Consider the following 17002-nt stretch of genomic DNA (forward strand, 5'->3'; position numbering starts at 1 on the left):
TGTGAATATCAGCCGGCTGGGCCTCACAGTCAGCGGACTCCTGTTTCTTCTAATTGCCAGAGCCTTCAAGGAAACTCTGGTCGTGCCAGCTTGTAGGGAGAATTGACAGGCTGCCTGGGGATTTTGTCTCCCTGAGCTGCAAATAGTTCATTAACAGCAAAGCAGAGAATCTGAAAATACAATAATTCACTAGCGCAACTTTGGTCCCGTGGAAAGCAACGACAAAAATCCTTCTGGCTTCTTGTAGTGCATTTTAAATTATACCTGTTTTTACTGGCACAATTAACAGCAGTTTTGTTATCAATGTTATGACTAGAACATCATGAAGCTACTTCACAATTCGCTTATCAAATTGGATACTTTTTTTTCCATCTTCCCTCCTTTTCCTCTCTAGCACTGAGAAAACAATTAAATTATATGCTAGAGTTCAGATTATTTATGTTTTTACTGCCCTAGTTTTCATATTTTTAATTTGATCAGTTTCTTGGTAATGTTTCTTGTAATGGTTATTCCTTTTCCTTTGTCTGTTTTGAACCAAGAAAAAAAATTGTATTTCTTATATCCTATTATTTTGGACTACAAATGAGAGTTCAAGCATCACAGAGACTTCACTACTTAATTTTGGAGACTTTCACCTTGTTCCAATATATCTTTTTAAATATTCATTTTCAGATATCACAGCTTTAAAAAATTGGAATACTGAATGTGTTTTAGGGCACCACCTTCTGGTAGAAAGAACACATTGTATTCAAATGGCTACCTTTTGACTACTAGGCAAAACTATTTAAAATATTTTTGACAAAGTGCTCTATAAGCTAGTAGATCATTTCTCATGCTAAATCTGCAATAAACCACTATTTAACATTTTTAACATTCTTCTTATTCCCATAATAGCTCATTGCAAATGCAGCTATTTATCATGCTGCACGAATATAGCCAGAGACAGACCCTGTAAAATTCCTGTTATGACAGCCACTTTGTAAACGTTAGACAGACAATGTACGCCCAAGCTGTTCACTGCTGTGATCAGTGTTTTAATCCAGATTTACAACTTTGGAGTAGTAGAGATAAGGCTCAAAACAGACACTATCAATGGTAAATACCAACTGGACACAACCTTACTTTACCTTCTGCGATCTAATAAATGCTTAGCAAGAGGTCTTTGTGTAAAGGTCACGACTTGAAACAGCACATCAAGCTGCTTGCCAGCTGTCAGAGCCAACAGCCTAGGAAAACATGCACATCTCCGTGCGGTTCAGCGCTGAAATGGCTTCATAAGGCAAAATTAAAACGGCACAAAGCACTACTACAAGTACCACAACTAGCTACAGGTTACAGTTTTTTTTTGAGAAACAGGCTGATACAAAGCTGCCATGTGATGGCCCCAGCAGCTTTTCCCCGACTGCAATAGTTTTTAAGTACATCTTGAAGGAACAAGTACTGTACTCAGATGATTGTCTGTTTTGAGAATCAGATAGGTTGTGTTTTTTTGTGGAAAGTTTTTTTTTACTTACTGTAAGTTTGTTTGAAAGTCCTCACAAATTTCTTCACTGTCTCTAGCTAACTGCTGTGCTGTGGTCCATGCCTCAGTGCAGAAAAGGCATACCGAACTAATAGCATACAAAGACAGATAATACATTTTCATTACTTGAAAGCTTATTAAGTGCTTCCATTTATAATCTGCTCTCAAGGACAAGAGAAAGCGTAAATTGATTGGTGACTAGTAGGCACTTAGGGATCCTGATACTTCCATCAGTTTTGAGAAGCAGCTTTTCATTTAACAGGGGTAGTTAGCGTTTTGCTGATTCACTCAATATTGCCAAACTTTGTAAGAATTTAACTAAAGAGCTGACTTTAAATGAGCCCCCGTCGTATGTTCCATAGAAGAAGCCTATTTAAAGAAGATGTATTAAAAACTGTCTCACTCCAAAACTTTTTACAGAAAGGATCTGGAGCACTTCTATCAATCTAAGTATTTCCTAAAGAAACAAAGGCAGCACAATTATATTTCCTAAGTACATCAACAGGTACTGCCTTATGTAATTAAATTCTGGGCTACCTTTCATGCTACAAACCAGATGACACATAGTTTAAATTCTATGCTGCTCAAATCTAATCTAACTAATCAGTGCCCTGCAGTGGCCCCTCACATTCAAGATACAATGCTTGGTTACTACTCAGCAGTCCTGCAATCCATCATTTTTTTTTTTTTTTTCTTTTTTTCTTTGTACACAGAGTCAAGACTCTGTAAAAGACTCTGTTTTACAGAGTGAGGTTGTCTATGGTCCCTACAGAGTATTACCAGATTCTCAGAGAAACTGTAATCTTGCACTGACATAGTCTAAATACTAGATAATTTAAGTAGAATTCAACAAGACTGAATAAAAATTTCCCTTCTTACTCTCATCTTTTTCTCAGCTAAATTTGTTGGTGCTGCATGTTATTGTAGAATACCTGTTTGAAACAATTGAGAATAACTGTTTGACTATGAGAATAACTGTTTGAAAGCAGCTTATATCCCATTCAGCTTCTAAGTCTTCAATTCTCAACATCAGTTAAATTGATTTGATAAAGTTACCAGAATTAAAGCTTTTACTTGAACTAGACTCCATTCAAGAGCCCTGTGCAAGTAGGAAATTTTGTCAGGTACTAAGTGAGATGGAATTTTAGACACAGTGCACCTGGCACCTGCTCCTCACTGTGGCCTGACAAACTTCATCACACAGCTAACAAGCCATTTGACAACTGGCTTTATAAACCAATAAAGCTTGATTTCTAATAATGCTTAAAAGAAAACGCCAGTTATCTCAACCTGTCACTTTAGTGCTATCCGAGATGTATAAAATTCTAGTTCTTTAGTTGGTTAGGGAGAAAAGTATAACAACTCCCTATAATGTCAAAAATATTTTTATTCCTCTCATTTACATCTTTACCTGTCTTCACTGACTGTTTCCAAGAAGCAACTAACCCAAAAGGCTCTACAGTTTCACAGGAGGGAGGTTTATGTCTGCAGACAAGCCACTGCATGTGACTATTATGACCTAAAAGAAGAGACAGAACATTAATTGCATTATAGAATCCTACGATTCTGCACCTTGTGGATAAATTAATACTAATTAAAAAGTGCCCTTTGAGACAGAACCAGATGCAGAAATATAATTTAAAGAATTTTCTAAAAAATCCTTTCTCCATTATTAATGTTTTGTTTAAAACTCAGGCATTTTGTAAACTGATGTAGAATAAATCTCATCTGCTCAGTATCTGCTTACATGTTAAATAGAAGGTCTGGTTCATGGATACACCATAGTTGGCAAGTCATTTTAGCATGGTGTCAATAGTTAGGATGAATATTCTAGGATTTGACACTGACAATTTCAACAGCTTCCAACATATTTACAAAAATGCAGCAAAGATATTGTTCCTAAAAATAAACGCTTATGCTCTAGGCACTTAGTGTAGTACATAAAAGACATAAAAAGTGCTTTCTCTCTCTAAAAGCATGAAGTGTTGACAACCTTTCCACATCGTGGTGTTAGTGCTCCAGCTGAAGAGGCCAATAATTGATTGTCCAGGAAAAAAACACATTCACAAAAGTTTTATTAAAAAAATCCCCTTTCACCTTAAACAAGTGAAGCTTAAGTTCTGTACTGCTAGGTTACGCTTTAAAAAATGGAGATAGTACAGTAATTTTTGAAGGCTATACATTGTAAAATCCCATAGATCATCATGAACTTGGACTGTGCAAGCAAATATAGCAAGTATTTCAGATGTCATTTATTTGGTCCGTCAGATGTACAGTATAGTAGTAGTATCTGAGTTTACAAAACATCAAATATAAATAACCTGAAACTGTAACAATACACAAAAATTTGCTTCTTACACTGACATACCAGGCAGTACGAGCTGAAAAACTTGAGTAAATTAACAGTTTTACAGTAATGTACATAGTGCCAACTGAAGTTTAAGAACACTGTTCAAACATGGCACTAATTTGCTTTGTGAATTTTGTCTTTTACTAGAGTTCAGGGTGTGAAAGACAGTTAGGACTAGACTAAAATACTTTTCCTCAAGCAAAAAAAAAGTTACTTATACATTTGGATATCAGATGTTAACCCTTTACTAAACCAGGGTAGTTTTATTTGTCCTATTAAATTATACCTAAAAGGTATTTACACAAAAATAACATGCTTTTTTTTCTCCTCATGACCTTTTATGCAAATACTTATGTGTAAATTTTCATAGACTATATTTCTACTACATTTAATATACCATATGGAAAAACTTCTAAAAGAGTCTATCAAGATGAAAGCAGGAACAAACACCAATTATTGAAGTCAGTGGCTTGATATTGTCTTGGAAAAAAGGTCTTAAAATTAGTCTAGTTCTTGACATTTTTCACACCCCCAACGTAGCATGCTATTACTGTATGACATTATCTGAATCATTTTGTCAAGGGGCACTTGCATGTTCAGTCTAATGCTATAATTTCATCTTGCTCTTCTGTCTGCTCTGTACGCACTCTCTTAGTACTGACGCATTCTTTATCTTCTAGCTTTCTCTTGCGGCTTTTATTTTCCATATCCTCATCAATGTTGCTTGAAGGACCTTCATCATCAGAATCAACAATCAATAGATCATCTTGATCTGCAGCTGCAAAATACATATTTTTAATTCCAATGGATACTGTGGGGATAGTTTATCCTCAACTCAAATTTCATATCACAAAACAAAAATAAGGATTTCTCTAATACAACAAATACATCTTGAAGCATTCATTATACACATCCTTTGTCATTCAAATACAATAATACTTTTCAATTTCCCTGAAATGTATATAAAATAGGCTTTTCACATGTTTCTCTCTCTTAAACTGAAGTGAAAGTGAAAATGCATTAGTTATCAAGATGTTTTTTGCACAGCTAAAACAGAAGAATTGTGTCCTACTTGCAGAAGTCCCTGAGGAAAGAACCTTTATACACACAGAATCATAGTGCAGACTCCCTTCTACTAACATATGCACCAGAAGCCAAATTTCCTCACACACACATGAAGAAGCATATCAGTGGAAGGGGAAGCAGATTTATAAAAAGAGCTAAAGGATATGCATGGGGAGTATAGAAGAGGGAAAAATATAGTCAAATAGGCTCTTGCAAGAAATCTCATCAATTCTATTCCTTTTTACATAAAATGCAGTGTAAAAACTAATTTTATACTGTTTCCTAGTATTAGTTTTTATCTAATTTTAATAAATTGGATCAATGTTCTATTCCAAATAGATTTAAAGAAAAATTCAGTATTAGAAAGGTGATAGTATTTTTCATGAATAGCAAACACTGATACTTATAAATAATAACATTTCAAGTTGTATTACTGTAAACCTTCATAACAATCTTATTACTGTAAACTTTTATAACGATCTTAAATTTATATTTTACTATCCTTTATGTAGTTAAAATACATATGTGTATACATACATTTGTATACCAATATGATACATGTGTGCACACATATGCATACATATACATGTACATATATACACACAGAGATAATTTAGATCTTCTTCACTTCATATTGGCACAAAGAATTATGTCCTAATACTAAAGACAACTTACATTTTAATTGGACTACACTACTGAAAGATGCATTTCATTTGTTTTCATTCATTTCTATCACTTACCTGTTGATGTTGACGGTTGTGCTCCATCATCGCTACCATTGGTTATGCTCCTGGGTGTTGGTTCTGGAGGTTTAGGGCCAACTTTTTCAGGGGCATCACCAACAACTTCAAATTCTACATCTTTTTCTAGGTCTTCACTGTGGAAAAAATCATATTTTTAAAATACTCTATTTTTTTTTCCAGAAAAATATATTTCACCCAACTATTAAAGCAACCTACAACTCTGACAAAAAAAAAAAAAAAAAAAGAAAAAAAAATGAGGACAATCTGCGCAGTCCTCCTTCATAAATTATTCTTTGACTATTTGTAAACAGTTTCACCCACTGCCATGCCTTAAAATGCTTAGGAGAAGGAATAAAAAAAAATAAAATATATCATTTTGTGAGCTTATTTTTCTTCCTCAGTTTCACATTCCTATTCTCCCTGGAAACATTGTGGGTTAAAATTATTATACATAATATGTATACCTCTTATCCATCACTAAAAACACTGGGAAATTATTTTAAAGTAATTTCTATTTACATTGTTGCATCTAGTCACAGGTAGTCAGACAGGTGATCTATTATTTAGTAAGGTTCTTTGGACTTTGTTTGGTTTAAATCTTTTGCAGTTTCTCACTTGTTGGCAGCCTCAAAAATTTAGTTTTGTATTGCATTTTTACCTTGTGCAATCACCATACTAAACAAAATAAAATATACTCTTTCCAACTACTATTCTAGTAAAAGGCACTTAAACACTGCATACAACATTTACTTTCAACAGCTTAATCTTTGACTTATATCATGAATTTAATACACTGTTTTGGAAACTCCAGATAGAACTACTTAAAATATACACATAATTATTTCAGAAACCTTACCTATGAAGCACATTGATTAACAGTGTATAGTCCTGGAGGAAATCATCTGCTTGTAGTCGAGTGCCATTTCTAATTCCAAAGTCTGATAATTTCCTATGATTATTTGCTAAAAAAAAAAAAAAAAAAGTGGAATATTGTGTACAAATGGGTTTATATATTAAGATTTTACTTAGTTTTAAAATTCAAAACTATCCTTTACACCAAAGTAAATTTGATGAAATGAGTACTCCGGAAATTTATGTGAAGAAAGATTACTGTTTACTACCCATATTTAAAGGTAAAAGTGACATTTAAGTCCTACATAGACTTAAATCTATATGTTTGATTTATTTGCTTCTTGTGCATCCTTACATTTAGTAATGTTTAGCATCATTATTACATTCAGGAATGTTTTCTGGAGAAGATATTTGTATTACAATGGGGTCTACAAGCATCAGTCATTGTCCATTTTAAAAATAACCAATTTAAGAATCTAAGAGCAAGAAAAGGAATGGGCTTACAAACAGGAGGAGCTAATGGGAGCACTTCTAAAGCTGAGTATTGTCTCTCGAAGGAATTCTGATGCTCAAGGTGAAAGCCCCTTATACAGGAAAGCTCTACACTACTTCTAGGCATGTAGACAATACTACCAGTTATTCTCCAGCCAATTACATACATGCAGGTCCAGTTCTCTTCAAGTATTACTCCACAGAATGTACACTTAAAAATATGCTATAATTACATTCTGCATTACTTAGATACTATTTCTAATTTATATTTATTCTTATTTAAAAGCATTAATATGCATACCTTCTGTTTCTCCTTCTTCTGAAGAGATAAGGATAGTTCCTTTTCCATCATCTATTTGTACATCTGGTGCTACCATAGCAAATTTTTCTTTCACTATCTGAGAAGATGAACATGATTGTTACTATCTTGCTTGAAACTACTTATGAAGGAAAAAAACTTAAATAGTGGTGGTTTCCCTATCCTGACCCATATTCATTAAAGCATCTACTAAAATCTATAAAATTACCTTTTTTTTTATTCTCATAAACAAAATAATTATCTTTTTGCAATTTGAAGTCACAGTTCCAGCTACCACAGAAACCATCTTAAAACCCTGTGATTTCTCTTTTAGAGGTTCAACCATTTACTGAAAAAAGAGATACTTCCAAAAAAAGTATAAAATTACAATTCAGTTTTTACTACAACCCTATAATGTGGCAATTTTAAATTGAAATACTTTTTCTTTTTGTCGTTAGATGCGAGTAGGCTTTAAAATATCAAAGAACTACAAAATACAAGCATTCTTACACAGGAGTCAGAAGGGCACTGACTAATCTAGCTTTATTTTCGCTAAGAGAAATGAAAATTGCAGAACAAAAATAAACAAAGTACAGAGAATAATATATGTAACAAAACAACTTTATTCATGTACATTCCAATCAAAATAAAAGCTGTAGTTAATAAGATTTACCTTATCTTGGAGCGTTAACACAGTAACTTTGTGTACATTAAGCTTCACAGTCACTTCTGGTTTACTTGCACAAACATAACAGTTAGGATTTGGTGGATCCAAAGCACAAGGGACCAACAGCTTCTTTCTGGGATTTGGCTGCTTGTTCAGAAAAATCTTGAAGGAAGAAGAAAACAAGTTATTCGTTAAGCAACAACACTAACAAAACTTGGTTTCCTAGAGATTTATTCTTAGTCTCACAGGATGTTCTCATCCCTAATCCTCTTTGACATGTCTGTTGAGCAGGAGAAAGTGCACGTTATGGCCAGCCCACAATGACACCTGTGCTCACTGAGCAGCTATTGCCAAACAGACACGTAACATGGAACAGTCGTGTTTCAAGCAGGGTCAGAGTCTGGTTCTCTCCCTCCCACCCAGCAGCCAATTTTCATGAGATGAGAAGGAACTTCAGGATCCTTGGGATTTCCATTTCTCTTCCCACTGCAACTGAAACTTCCCAGCACATTCAGGATCTACTGGGGTAACAACAACTGACAGAGAATAGAACTGCACACTAGTCAAAGCAGGTTAAGCATGACTGTTAAATACACAATGAATAACAACAAAATAAAAATATCTTATTCCCACTTACCGTTCTACACTGATCTATTTTTCCTGATAAAATCTTCAAACCCTCCAGCACTATCAGACCAGCTATTACTGCATTAGTAGTAGCTATAGCTGGGATAATATTTCCTGCCATTGCTGCAAAATAAGCAAGAGTATGCAAATTTTTAACAGTAAATGAAGACTAGAAAAATTAGATAACTTTCTATTTAAAGTGATGGTATATTTTATTCTTACATTTGATGTCAAATCTGCTCTTCATATTCATACTGAAAACATGCATCCTGAGATTTGCAGCAGAAGTGACAAAATCCATTGCAGATGGATCATCCTGACAAGAAGTTAATGCGAGAGTATTTAAAATCAATTACATATTGGAAAAAAAAATGCAACAGATGGTTTCTAAAATTATCTTAAAAAGAGATACATCTCTTATTACACATCTCTGTATTATTTATACATCTCTCTTTAGAGATGTTTAAATCCAGTTCAATGTTAATTCACCGCCTCTATCAAATGATATTTTCAAGCAGTTTCAGTGTTGTGTTGATGATTATTTCTGAAGTTGGGCTTTTACAAGTTTTTGAATTAAGTTATTACCTTACACCTCAATACTTAATCCTTAGATTAAACGAGTAATAAAACAAAGTGTACAAAGTATAAACTAGTATACTTTATATACTGGTTAGTATAAACCAAAATACAAAACACACAAAAAGTGTTTTCAATGAGATGCCATTTTTCTTCAAAGTAGTACTATTTTGGAATGAAACTTACAAGCCAAATAATATTTATTCTAAATATGTAGCATATAAGTGATTCCTATGTATTTGGGGAACTAACCTTATCCCATATAAGTTCTGCTCCATCACCCTTCTCAGCTAGGTGAAGTCTCAGGGTTTCAACACTCTTGGAAAATAAGTGTGCATAGCTCTTTACATCCAGAACCTGCTGATCTTTCAAGACTGCTGAGGACTCATTTTGTTGGTCAGATACACTTTTCTCTTTGGGAAAAAAAAAAAAAAGATTGAGATCAGAAATATTTAGAAATCCGATAAAAGTTGTATTAAAGTGCTAAACTTTCCTGTTTCAGTAAAATTAAATGTTTACTAAACCAAAAAACAATGCCCTAGAACAACAGTAGCCCCAATATTTTACAGCAGATCTACATTTAAATTGCAGTTTAAAGCTATCCTCACATCAGTTGCTTGAACATGCACTATTTATAGCAAGTGTGAATTTTCAGTCAAACTTGGTATATACATTTGTGTGTATGGAAAAGCATCTCCCAATGAAAAAAAAAATGCTGGAATCACAATCAAGTAAATACATTTATTGTCAGTCCTCAAACTTTGACAGTGAAAAAATATTCATTATCATAGAGGTGCATTAACTATCAAGAGGTATGACTTACAGATATACAAGGTGAGGGGAACAATTACCTTGATTTTGGACCTCAGTCCAGTCCAGAGGCACTGGAGGCTTTCTCTTCCTCCACAGCTTATCCATTGTCAGCAGATATCTAATGTCATCTTTGAAAAGCTGGGAAATATCAAAAAAAAAAAAAAAAAAAAAAAAAGAGGGAAGAAAGAAAATAAGACTTTGAAGTTTTTGCTTCTTATCTTCAGCCACATAAATAAACCAGACTACATAGAAGAAAAGTTACAAAAAAGTTCTTATTTCCCATCCTCTAACAGTTATTGCTTCACACGAGGGAGACAGCTCTGTTGATTTTTTGCTTTAAAAGTGAAGTATGTCAAGGGACAATAACCCGAGCAGTAGGTATATCTGCCTGCTGAAGCCACCACTGCAACTATTTTAATATTCTCCCTGGGTTATTCTTCTCTGTATGTTAATGAACAAATCCAATTCCAAAGAAAATGATTACTGCCAATCAATACATACTCATACTCTCATACTCGTTTCCTGTTCACCCCCTTCTGGCAGCTTTTCAGAAGAAAAACTCCTAAACCAGTTTGTATTTCTTTATGCCAAGGTCTGATTATATGCTGGAGGTGGATGACAGCTGTTTCTACCTCAGACTGGGGTGTGATTAGGCACAGTGAAGACCCTACAGGATTCACAGTTTGATTTTTTTTTATATTAAAAATAATTCAAATGAATGTTTCTGTGTACAATACGGAACCAGCTGCTGCAGCAGTAACACAGAGGTAGATTGAACATCGCAAAACAGCCAAGTGTGGTTAATATCAGCACGAGCAAAACTGGTGGAAGTAATGACATAATTGCATAATCAATGGCTAGCAGTAAACTTATAAAATGTGTTTTGAGTTAACTTTAAAGCAGTTCACACACTTTGAATATAGACATTTATTGGGGGGAAAAATGATACCTTAGTAAAAAGCTTAACTGGATCATATCCAGTTGATTTAGCCCACTCCTTAGTTGAAACACGTTTAATCTCACCATCTTCATTGGATGCTCGTGCTCTGGCTTCTGCTTCTGCTGGTTCCCCTATTAATAGAGTGTGAACCAAGTATTTTAATTAAAAAAACAACAAACAAAACCACAAATCCACAATCATATATTTGCCCTAGAATTAACAAACATTACATTACCACTTAAGTATTTCATCCACATAAGAATGAATCTGTTCACAGGCTGTAACACAATATTGTGTTGACCCTTCCCTAACACGCCACTGCTACCCACTGCATGTAACCCACATTACAACCTGCTGCTGCTCAGTACAGAGATCAGCCTACAGCTCAGTTCCTGGGATTTCCCTGGAATACCTCCTTAAAAAAAGTAGCATAGTATCTGCTGTCTTAAAGTCTTCCAGCAACAATTGTTATAACTTTGTTATGTGCCACTCTGGCAAGGTTCAGTTATTTCACCCTGAACTTCCTGCAGAAATACTGGTAGGTGGATGTCTGCTGCTCAGAGGATCCCCTAACCTTCCTCTCTCAAACTTACTTACCTATCAAAGATCCAGAAGGAGAAGCAGAAGATACTTATTCACTTTTGCAGTAACTACAGTTATTGACATTACAAAAGATATATGACAGCTTCAAAAACACAACTAAAAATTAGCATATTTCCTGAACATGGAAGTATTTCAGTCCAAGAGAGTTCACACATTATCCCTGTATTTCCTTGCAATACCTCAGTTAGGAGTTAAAAATGGAAGAGCGCTACAAATACCACTTAGTTCTCTGTCCTCAGTTCAAAGGACAAGATTCCCAGCTGCATAGAAGGAAGCACTCACTCCCTCTCATCCAAGTATAATGGATCTCCACTCCATGCAGATCCATATATTTCATTTTCACTTCCAGCTCCCTTTGCACTTTAAGTTTCTTTGCACACAGTGAAGAAAGTTGCTCTACATGCAACAGGAGTCTCTGAATATACAGTGAAAGCCTCTTTATCTAAATCAAATAATTTAGACTTGGATGTGTTAATCCAAACTTTATAATTAGTAGTAATATAACTGTTCCTCACAGCTGCTCTACCCAGATTACCTCTGACAAAACTAATAAATGCCAATGACCTGCATTACACTGTAGTAAAAATGTTTTCACAACAGCTGAACAAATCATTTTATTAATTTTCAGGCTCCCCACACAACCACAGTTCTGAAAACAGACAACTAAACCAGTGGCCATTATAAAGTATTTTTGCACACTAACCACACATTAAAGATCTCTGACAGTCTACATATCAAGGAATCCAAAAAACACTGGATTTGTTTTACATTTTAAGTGCTAGTAAGCAGGCACTGAATTACCTGAACAAGAAGGTCTGTAAGGAAAAGTACTGTTAACACATCCCAAACTCAGACAGCGCACAGGCACTTGAAGAATCCTCTTAGAAGAAAAGAGAGCTTAACTGTCCAAATTTGACTTTAAGAAATGGAATGGACACAAGTCACTATTTCTGAAATAGAACCTTTAGTAATTCGGAAGTACTTAGGCAAGCTACCAGTTTATATCACACTCACAGGCAGCTTCAGGATCAGCTCTGTCAGGCGAGACTTCTTGATCAGCATCTTCTTCTCCAAAGAGCTGGCTATATGATAATTAAAAATAGAAACATAGCACTTGGTTTTCATCATATCTAATTAATCACTAAAATATTCCATAACTGATGTGCATCCACTTGAGAATTCTTATTAAAGCACCACTTCACATTGAAATTCACCACATATAGATTTAATACTGACAACACAAAAAACATATAAAAATTAGGTAAAAGTTTCATATAACTTATTCAACAGTTCATTTAGCTTTGCATTTATATTGCAGTACTGAATGAATTGCCTATATCCCCTCAGTAAAATCTTAGCAAATTTTATAATTGTGGATAGAATACTTACTTACAAATGTGTTAATTTTACAGGAAATAAGTGAAGGATAAAGTAAGTTCTTAGCAACCCAGACTGCTGTACCAATTTTTTCTGCCACATTTTCTGTGATAGTAGAACAAGCCCTCAGTACTAACAGACATGTTACCTTTATATCAAACACATGGATGAAACAACAAAAAGATTTCTCAATAATTCACATTAATTTGAAAAAAAAAGTGTTCATTTTGTTTCTCAGACTATAGGCATCCAATAAAAAAAAAAATCACAGTAACTATTTTCTTTAAAAAAAACAACTTACTTGAACAAATACTTAGCCCACACAATGCAATGGATGGGCTCTGATGGTGTATTGCGGATTGTGCAGCCTGGAAAGGTCTTCTGAGTTGGTTTAGGATGACATTCATAACATTCTGTCACTCCCTGGGGAAAAGTAAAATATTTATTTGCCACACTGTGGAGGCTACTCATAGTATATGTTATTATCAGATGAAGTAGAAGTGTATCCCAAAATACCCAGCACCTGGCTGCCTAAAATACCCAGTGATTTAAACTTAAAGTGACAGAGTGAAAAACAACCTAACCTTTTTAATAACTGTTACTTGTCCAAGGTAGCCTGCGGTTCCGCTCTCTATAAGGGGAACATCAGCAGCCAGACACATCCTGTTCACATGGTTACGGGCAGCTGCAAAGGAAAGTGTTTTTAAAAAATAGTTTTTTAATTAAATAGAAAATTTTAAATAAATAGAAAAATATTTGACTTCACATGACTCAAACTAGCTTCTCATGCAAGTATTTATCTGGAATCTGCCTCACTTCATTATATATAGAACTACGTCGTTTTAACTTAGCCCATCTTGCAATTAATACATAATAAAATGACACTATTAAATACAGCAAGTTCAACTGAAAATGTATATATGTACTTATAATACTTCCTATAAAAGGATAACATCAAAATTAATGTTTATTTTGTAAAAGCACTGACTAGACTTTAAAGTTTATAGCAACGCACACAAGTATTAGTCAAAATATCTAGAGGTTAATAGGTTAATATCTCACTTAACTGACATTTCAGAAGTAGCAATAGTATTTTAATTTCAAATATAAAAGTATAGGGAAAAATTCACCTCTGTTATCCAGAGCATTCATAACCAATGTAAACTGGCGGAAGAACTCTACATTATAGTCAGGGCTACAGAAAAGAAAAACAGTATTTAAAATAGCATATGAGATTTGTTAATTAGGCCACAACTGAAACTACCTGCATTCAAAAGCGGATTGACATTCAAGTGATACATTGCACATATTGTAGGTTTCCTGCTAGACTTCATTTACTCCATTTGCCTTCTAAACATTTTAAAGCTGTGCAAAAGCATGGATTTTATGCTACTGAAAAGGAGCTACTTCAATTTGTATTAATTTGACCAAGAAAAAAGGCAAAAAAGAAAAACTGATTATACTGTTTTGACCTAGTCAACCTATTGAACAAGCGTCGATAACTTATCATAAAAATCATTGGCTGAGGCTAAAAAGTTCACACTGTAATTACCACAGCTCATCACACTGCTCATAACTCATTATGCTGCAACAGTTCAATTGATTTTGATTGTGTCTCTATATACTTACAAGACAAGGCACGGGATATTAGCATATCGACAATTTCACATTTTATGTTGCATTTTACGTTGCAAAACAGCAACATCAGACCTTGAGCCTTAGTGCTAAAAGAGTATGACTTTCTTAAAAAGGGGAAAAGCAGAAAATAAATTATCAAAGCTAATGAGAAACTGTGTGATTTTGTTTTACTAACTTACTATGGATTAGTATGACATTAACTAGGCTTTAGCAGTCTGGGATTTATATAAAAGATACTCAGAAACACAGATCATGGACTCAATATTCCCCTTTATTTTCATTTAATTATTGATTAAATAACCAATATCTGGGCATCCTTACACTGTAAAAACTTCTATATAAACTGTTGTTAATAAAGGGGAAATTTGACACAACAAGTAACTTCAGCTCCCTAACAAAGCATAAGAAAATTCATGCAAAGTCCATATTCCCTCCCAGGTGTATGGTAGTCTTACATTTACATTGTAGTATTTAAATAACCCAGTATTTGCAAATCAAAACACATAATTAGAGCTTAAAAATAAACATACTTCATGATGCTATCATGATAAGCTATAATATTAGCTTCTGGATAAAACTGTAAGACGCTTTCCTTGGCAACCTAGAAATGAGAAAAAAAAAAGAACAAAAATGTGCTTATTCTTTCTTTTTTTAAGCTAAGAAAGCTCTAGTTTATTAGCATATTAGAGCTTTCAATACATTTGAAAGAAGCGGGTAGCCATGAGCCCAACATTTACTTTAGCAACTCTTCTAATAGAAGACAAAAATATTGTAAGCAGGAGCATATACAAACACAGTTTTAACATATTTCTAACACTGACCATGAAATAATAGTACTGAATAAGAAAGACTTCAATTTTTTTCTCACCTGTGATTTTGATCTTCCAACATGTTTCTTTTGAAATAAAAACTGCCTATTGAGATTGCTGACATCAATAGTATCCAAATCAATCTGTAAAAACACAAGGCAGCCATTTCATTTTAAAGAAGTAAAAAGGATAAAATAATTACTAGACTTTGAAAAAACTGTGACTGAGCAAAGAACATGAACTTATACCTGCATTTTCAGAAGTGCAATCAGATAGTTATTATATTTGTATTATTGCAACCATTGAAGCAAAGTTGATGAGTTGTCTTCAGGAATAGCCATATTTTAAACAATTATTAATGATGGAAATGTATTTCAGAAATAAGGGCCACATGACAACAAATTGTTTAGAAAGAGTCTCTGCTAAAAGGCATGGCAGATGCTGAGATACGCGTGTGGAATGTTAATACTGGGATTTTTCCAGTTAGTCCCAATGGAGACACAAGGATCCGGCGGGAGCAGCACGCGCCGGCCCAGGAGGTGCTGCAGAAGCGGGACGGGCGGCAGCCAGGCCCCCAGACGGCTCTCCGCTGCCGTATCCATAATTTCCCAAAGCCATATTTCTATTTATTAACATATGCACATGAACTTGGTGGTTTACAGAGGCTCTGCTTCCCCCTTGCATACATTCATGCAGGAATTAATAAGATTTAGAGCTCTGAGAAGCACTTGAACGGTGTTCAAACCTTTGTTGCTGCTACTCTAAATGAAAAAGTTTATCTGGTCAATTGCTGTTAAAGGTCCTCTCTGCTCCCATCCCCAGCAAGGGCAGGGAGAGCTTCCTAAGCCTCAGCAAGACATTTTAGACTTTAGAACCTTCTAGAAAGCCAAATGTTAGTGTTCTTATTTCAGACATGGATTTTGTCCAATTCTGTCCTCATAAATGAAAGACATAAGACACTGGCCTTTTCAACAAAGCAGTTACCTATTTCTGACCTACACATTCAAAACTACTGTAATTTGTATTATTGCTTTGATTAACAACAACTAAAAACAAGCCTGCCATAGCTTTCCTCTCCCAAAAAATAAAAAGCGTTTTCTTGCATCCAAATATATTAAATGTTTTTTTCATCAAGGAAAATCTATAAAAATATCACAAACACTAAGAGAAGCAATTTCTTTTCATGACAGCAAAACTGCTTTTTAATATAACAACTCTTTCTTTGGCCTCATCTTGTCCTCTGCCATCCCTTCCCTACATTATCCAAACGCTACATTCCTGCATAAAACACTGCCAAGAAACACTTTTGAAAACCATGGGCCTGATCCAACATCTACTTAAACTGATGGAGTCCGGCTAGGTTGGACTTGCGAAGGCAGCGCAGAAACGCCCGGTACAAGGTGTGAAACAACAAACACATCCCGGCCGGGTTGGTGCCCGGCCGTTAACCGGGAAACGCGCTTTGGGGTGAGAGGGAAGGGAGGGAAGGAGGGAAGAGCCGGCCGGCCTCCTCTGGCCCCGCCGAGGCGGGCTCGGTGCTAGCACGGGCCGGGCTCCCCGCGGCCGGCAGCAACGCGGGAAGAGCCCGAGCGGCTCCCGCCCGGCGCAGGAGGCGCCGCCGGGCGGAGGC

At 35.1% G+C, this 17002-nt stretch overlaps 1 protein-coding gene across 1 annotated transcript; it reads right to left on the reverse strand.

Annotated features, from left to right (window-relative positions):
- Positions 1 to 3678: 3678 nt before the first annotated feature.
- On the reverse strand, positions 3679 to 15539 carry UBA2 (ubiquitin like modifier activating enzyme 2; the record flags this gene model as incomplete). Its single annotated transcript, XM_026036485.1, has 16 exons — positions 3679 to 4650; positions 5678 to 5814; positions 6537 to 6642; positions 7326 to 7422; positions 7996 to 8151; positions 8627 to 8739; positions 8839 to 8932; positions 9445 to 9605; positions 10044 to 10143; positions 10955 to 11076; positions 12563 to 12630; positions 13227 to 13348; positions 13510 to 13610; positions 14056 to 14120; positions 15094 to 15164; positions 15432 to 15539. Coding segments are annotated over 16 exons (1803 nt in total), but the record flags the coding sequence as incomplete, so codon positions are not given.
- Positions 15540 to 17002: the final 1463 nt, after the last annotated feature.

Source organism: Nothoprocta perdicaria, unplaced genomic scaffold (assembly GCF_003342845.1).
Source record: "Nothoprocta perdicaria isolate Ctin4 unplaced genomic scaffold, notPer1 scaffold_18, whole genome shotgun sequence".
Taxonomy (NCBI): domain Eukaryota; kingdom Metazoa; phylum Chordata; class Aves; order Tinamiformes; family Tinamidae; genus Nothoprocta; species Nothoprocta perdicaria.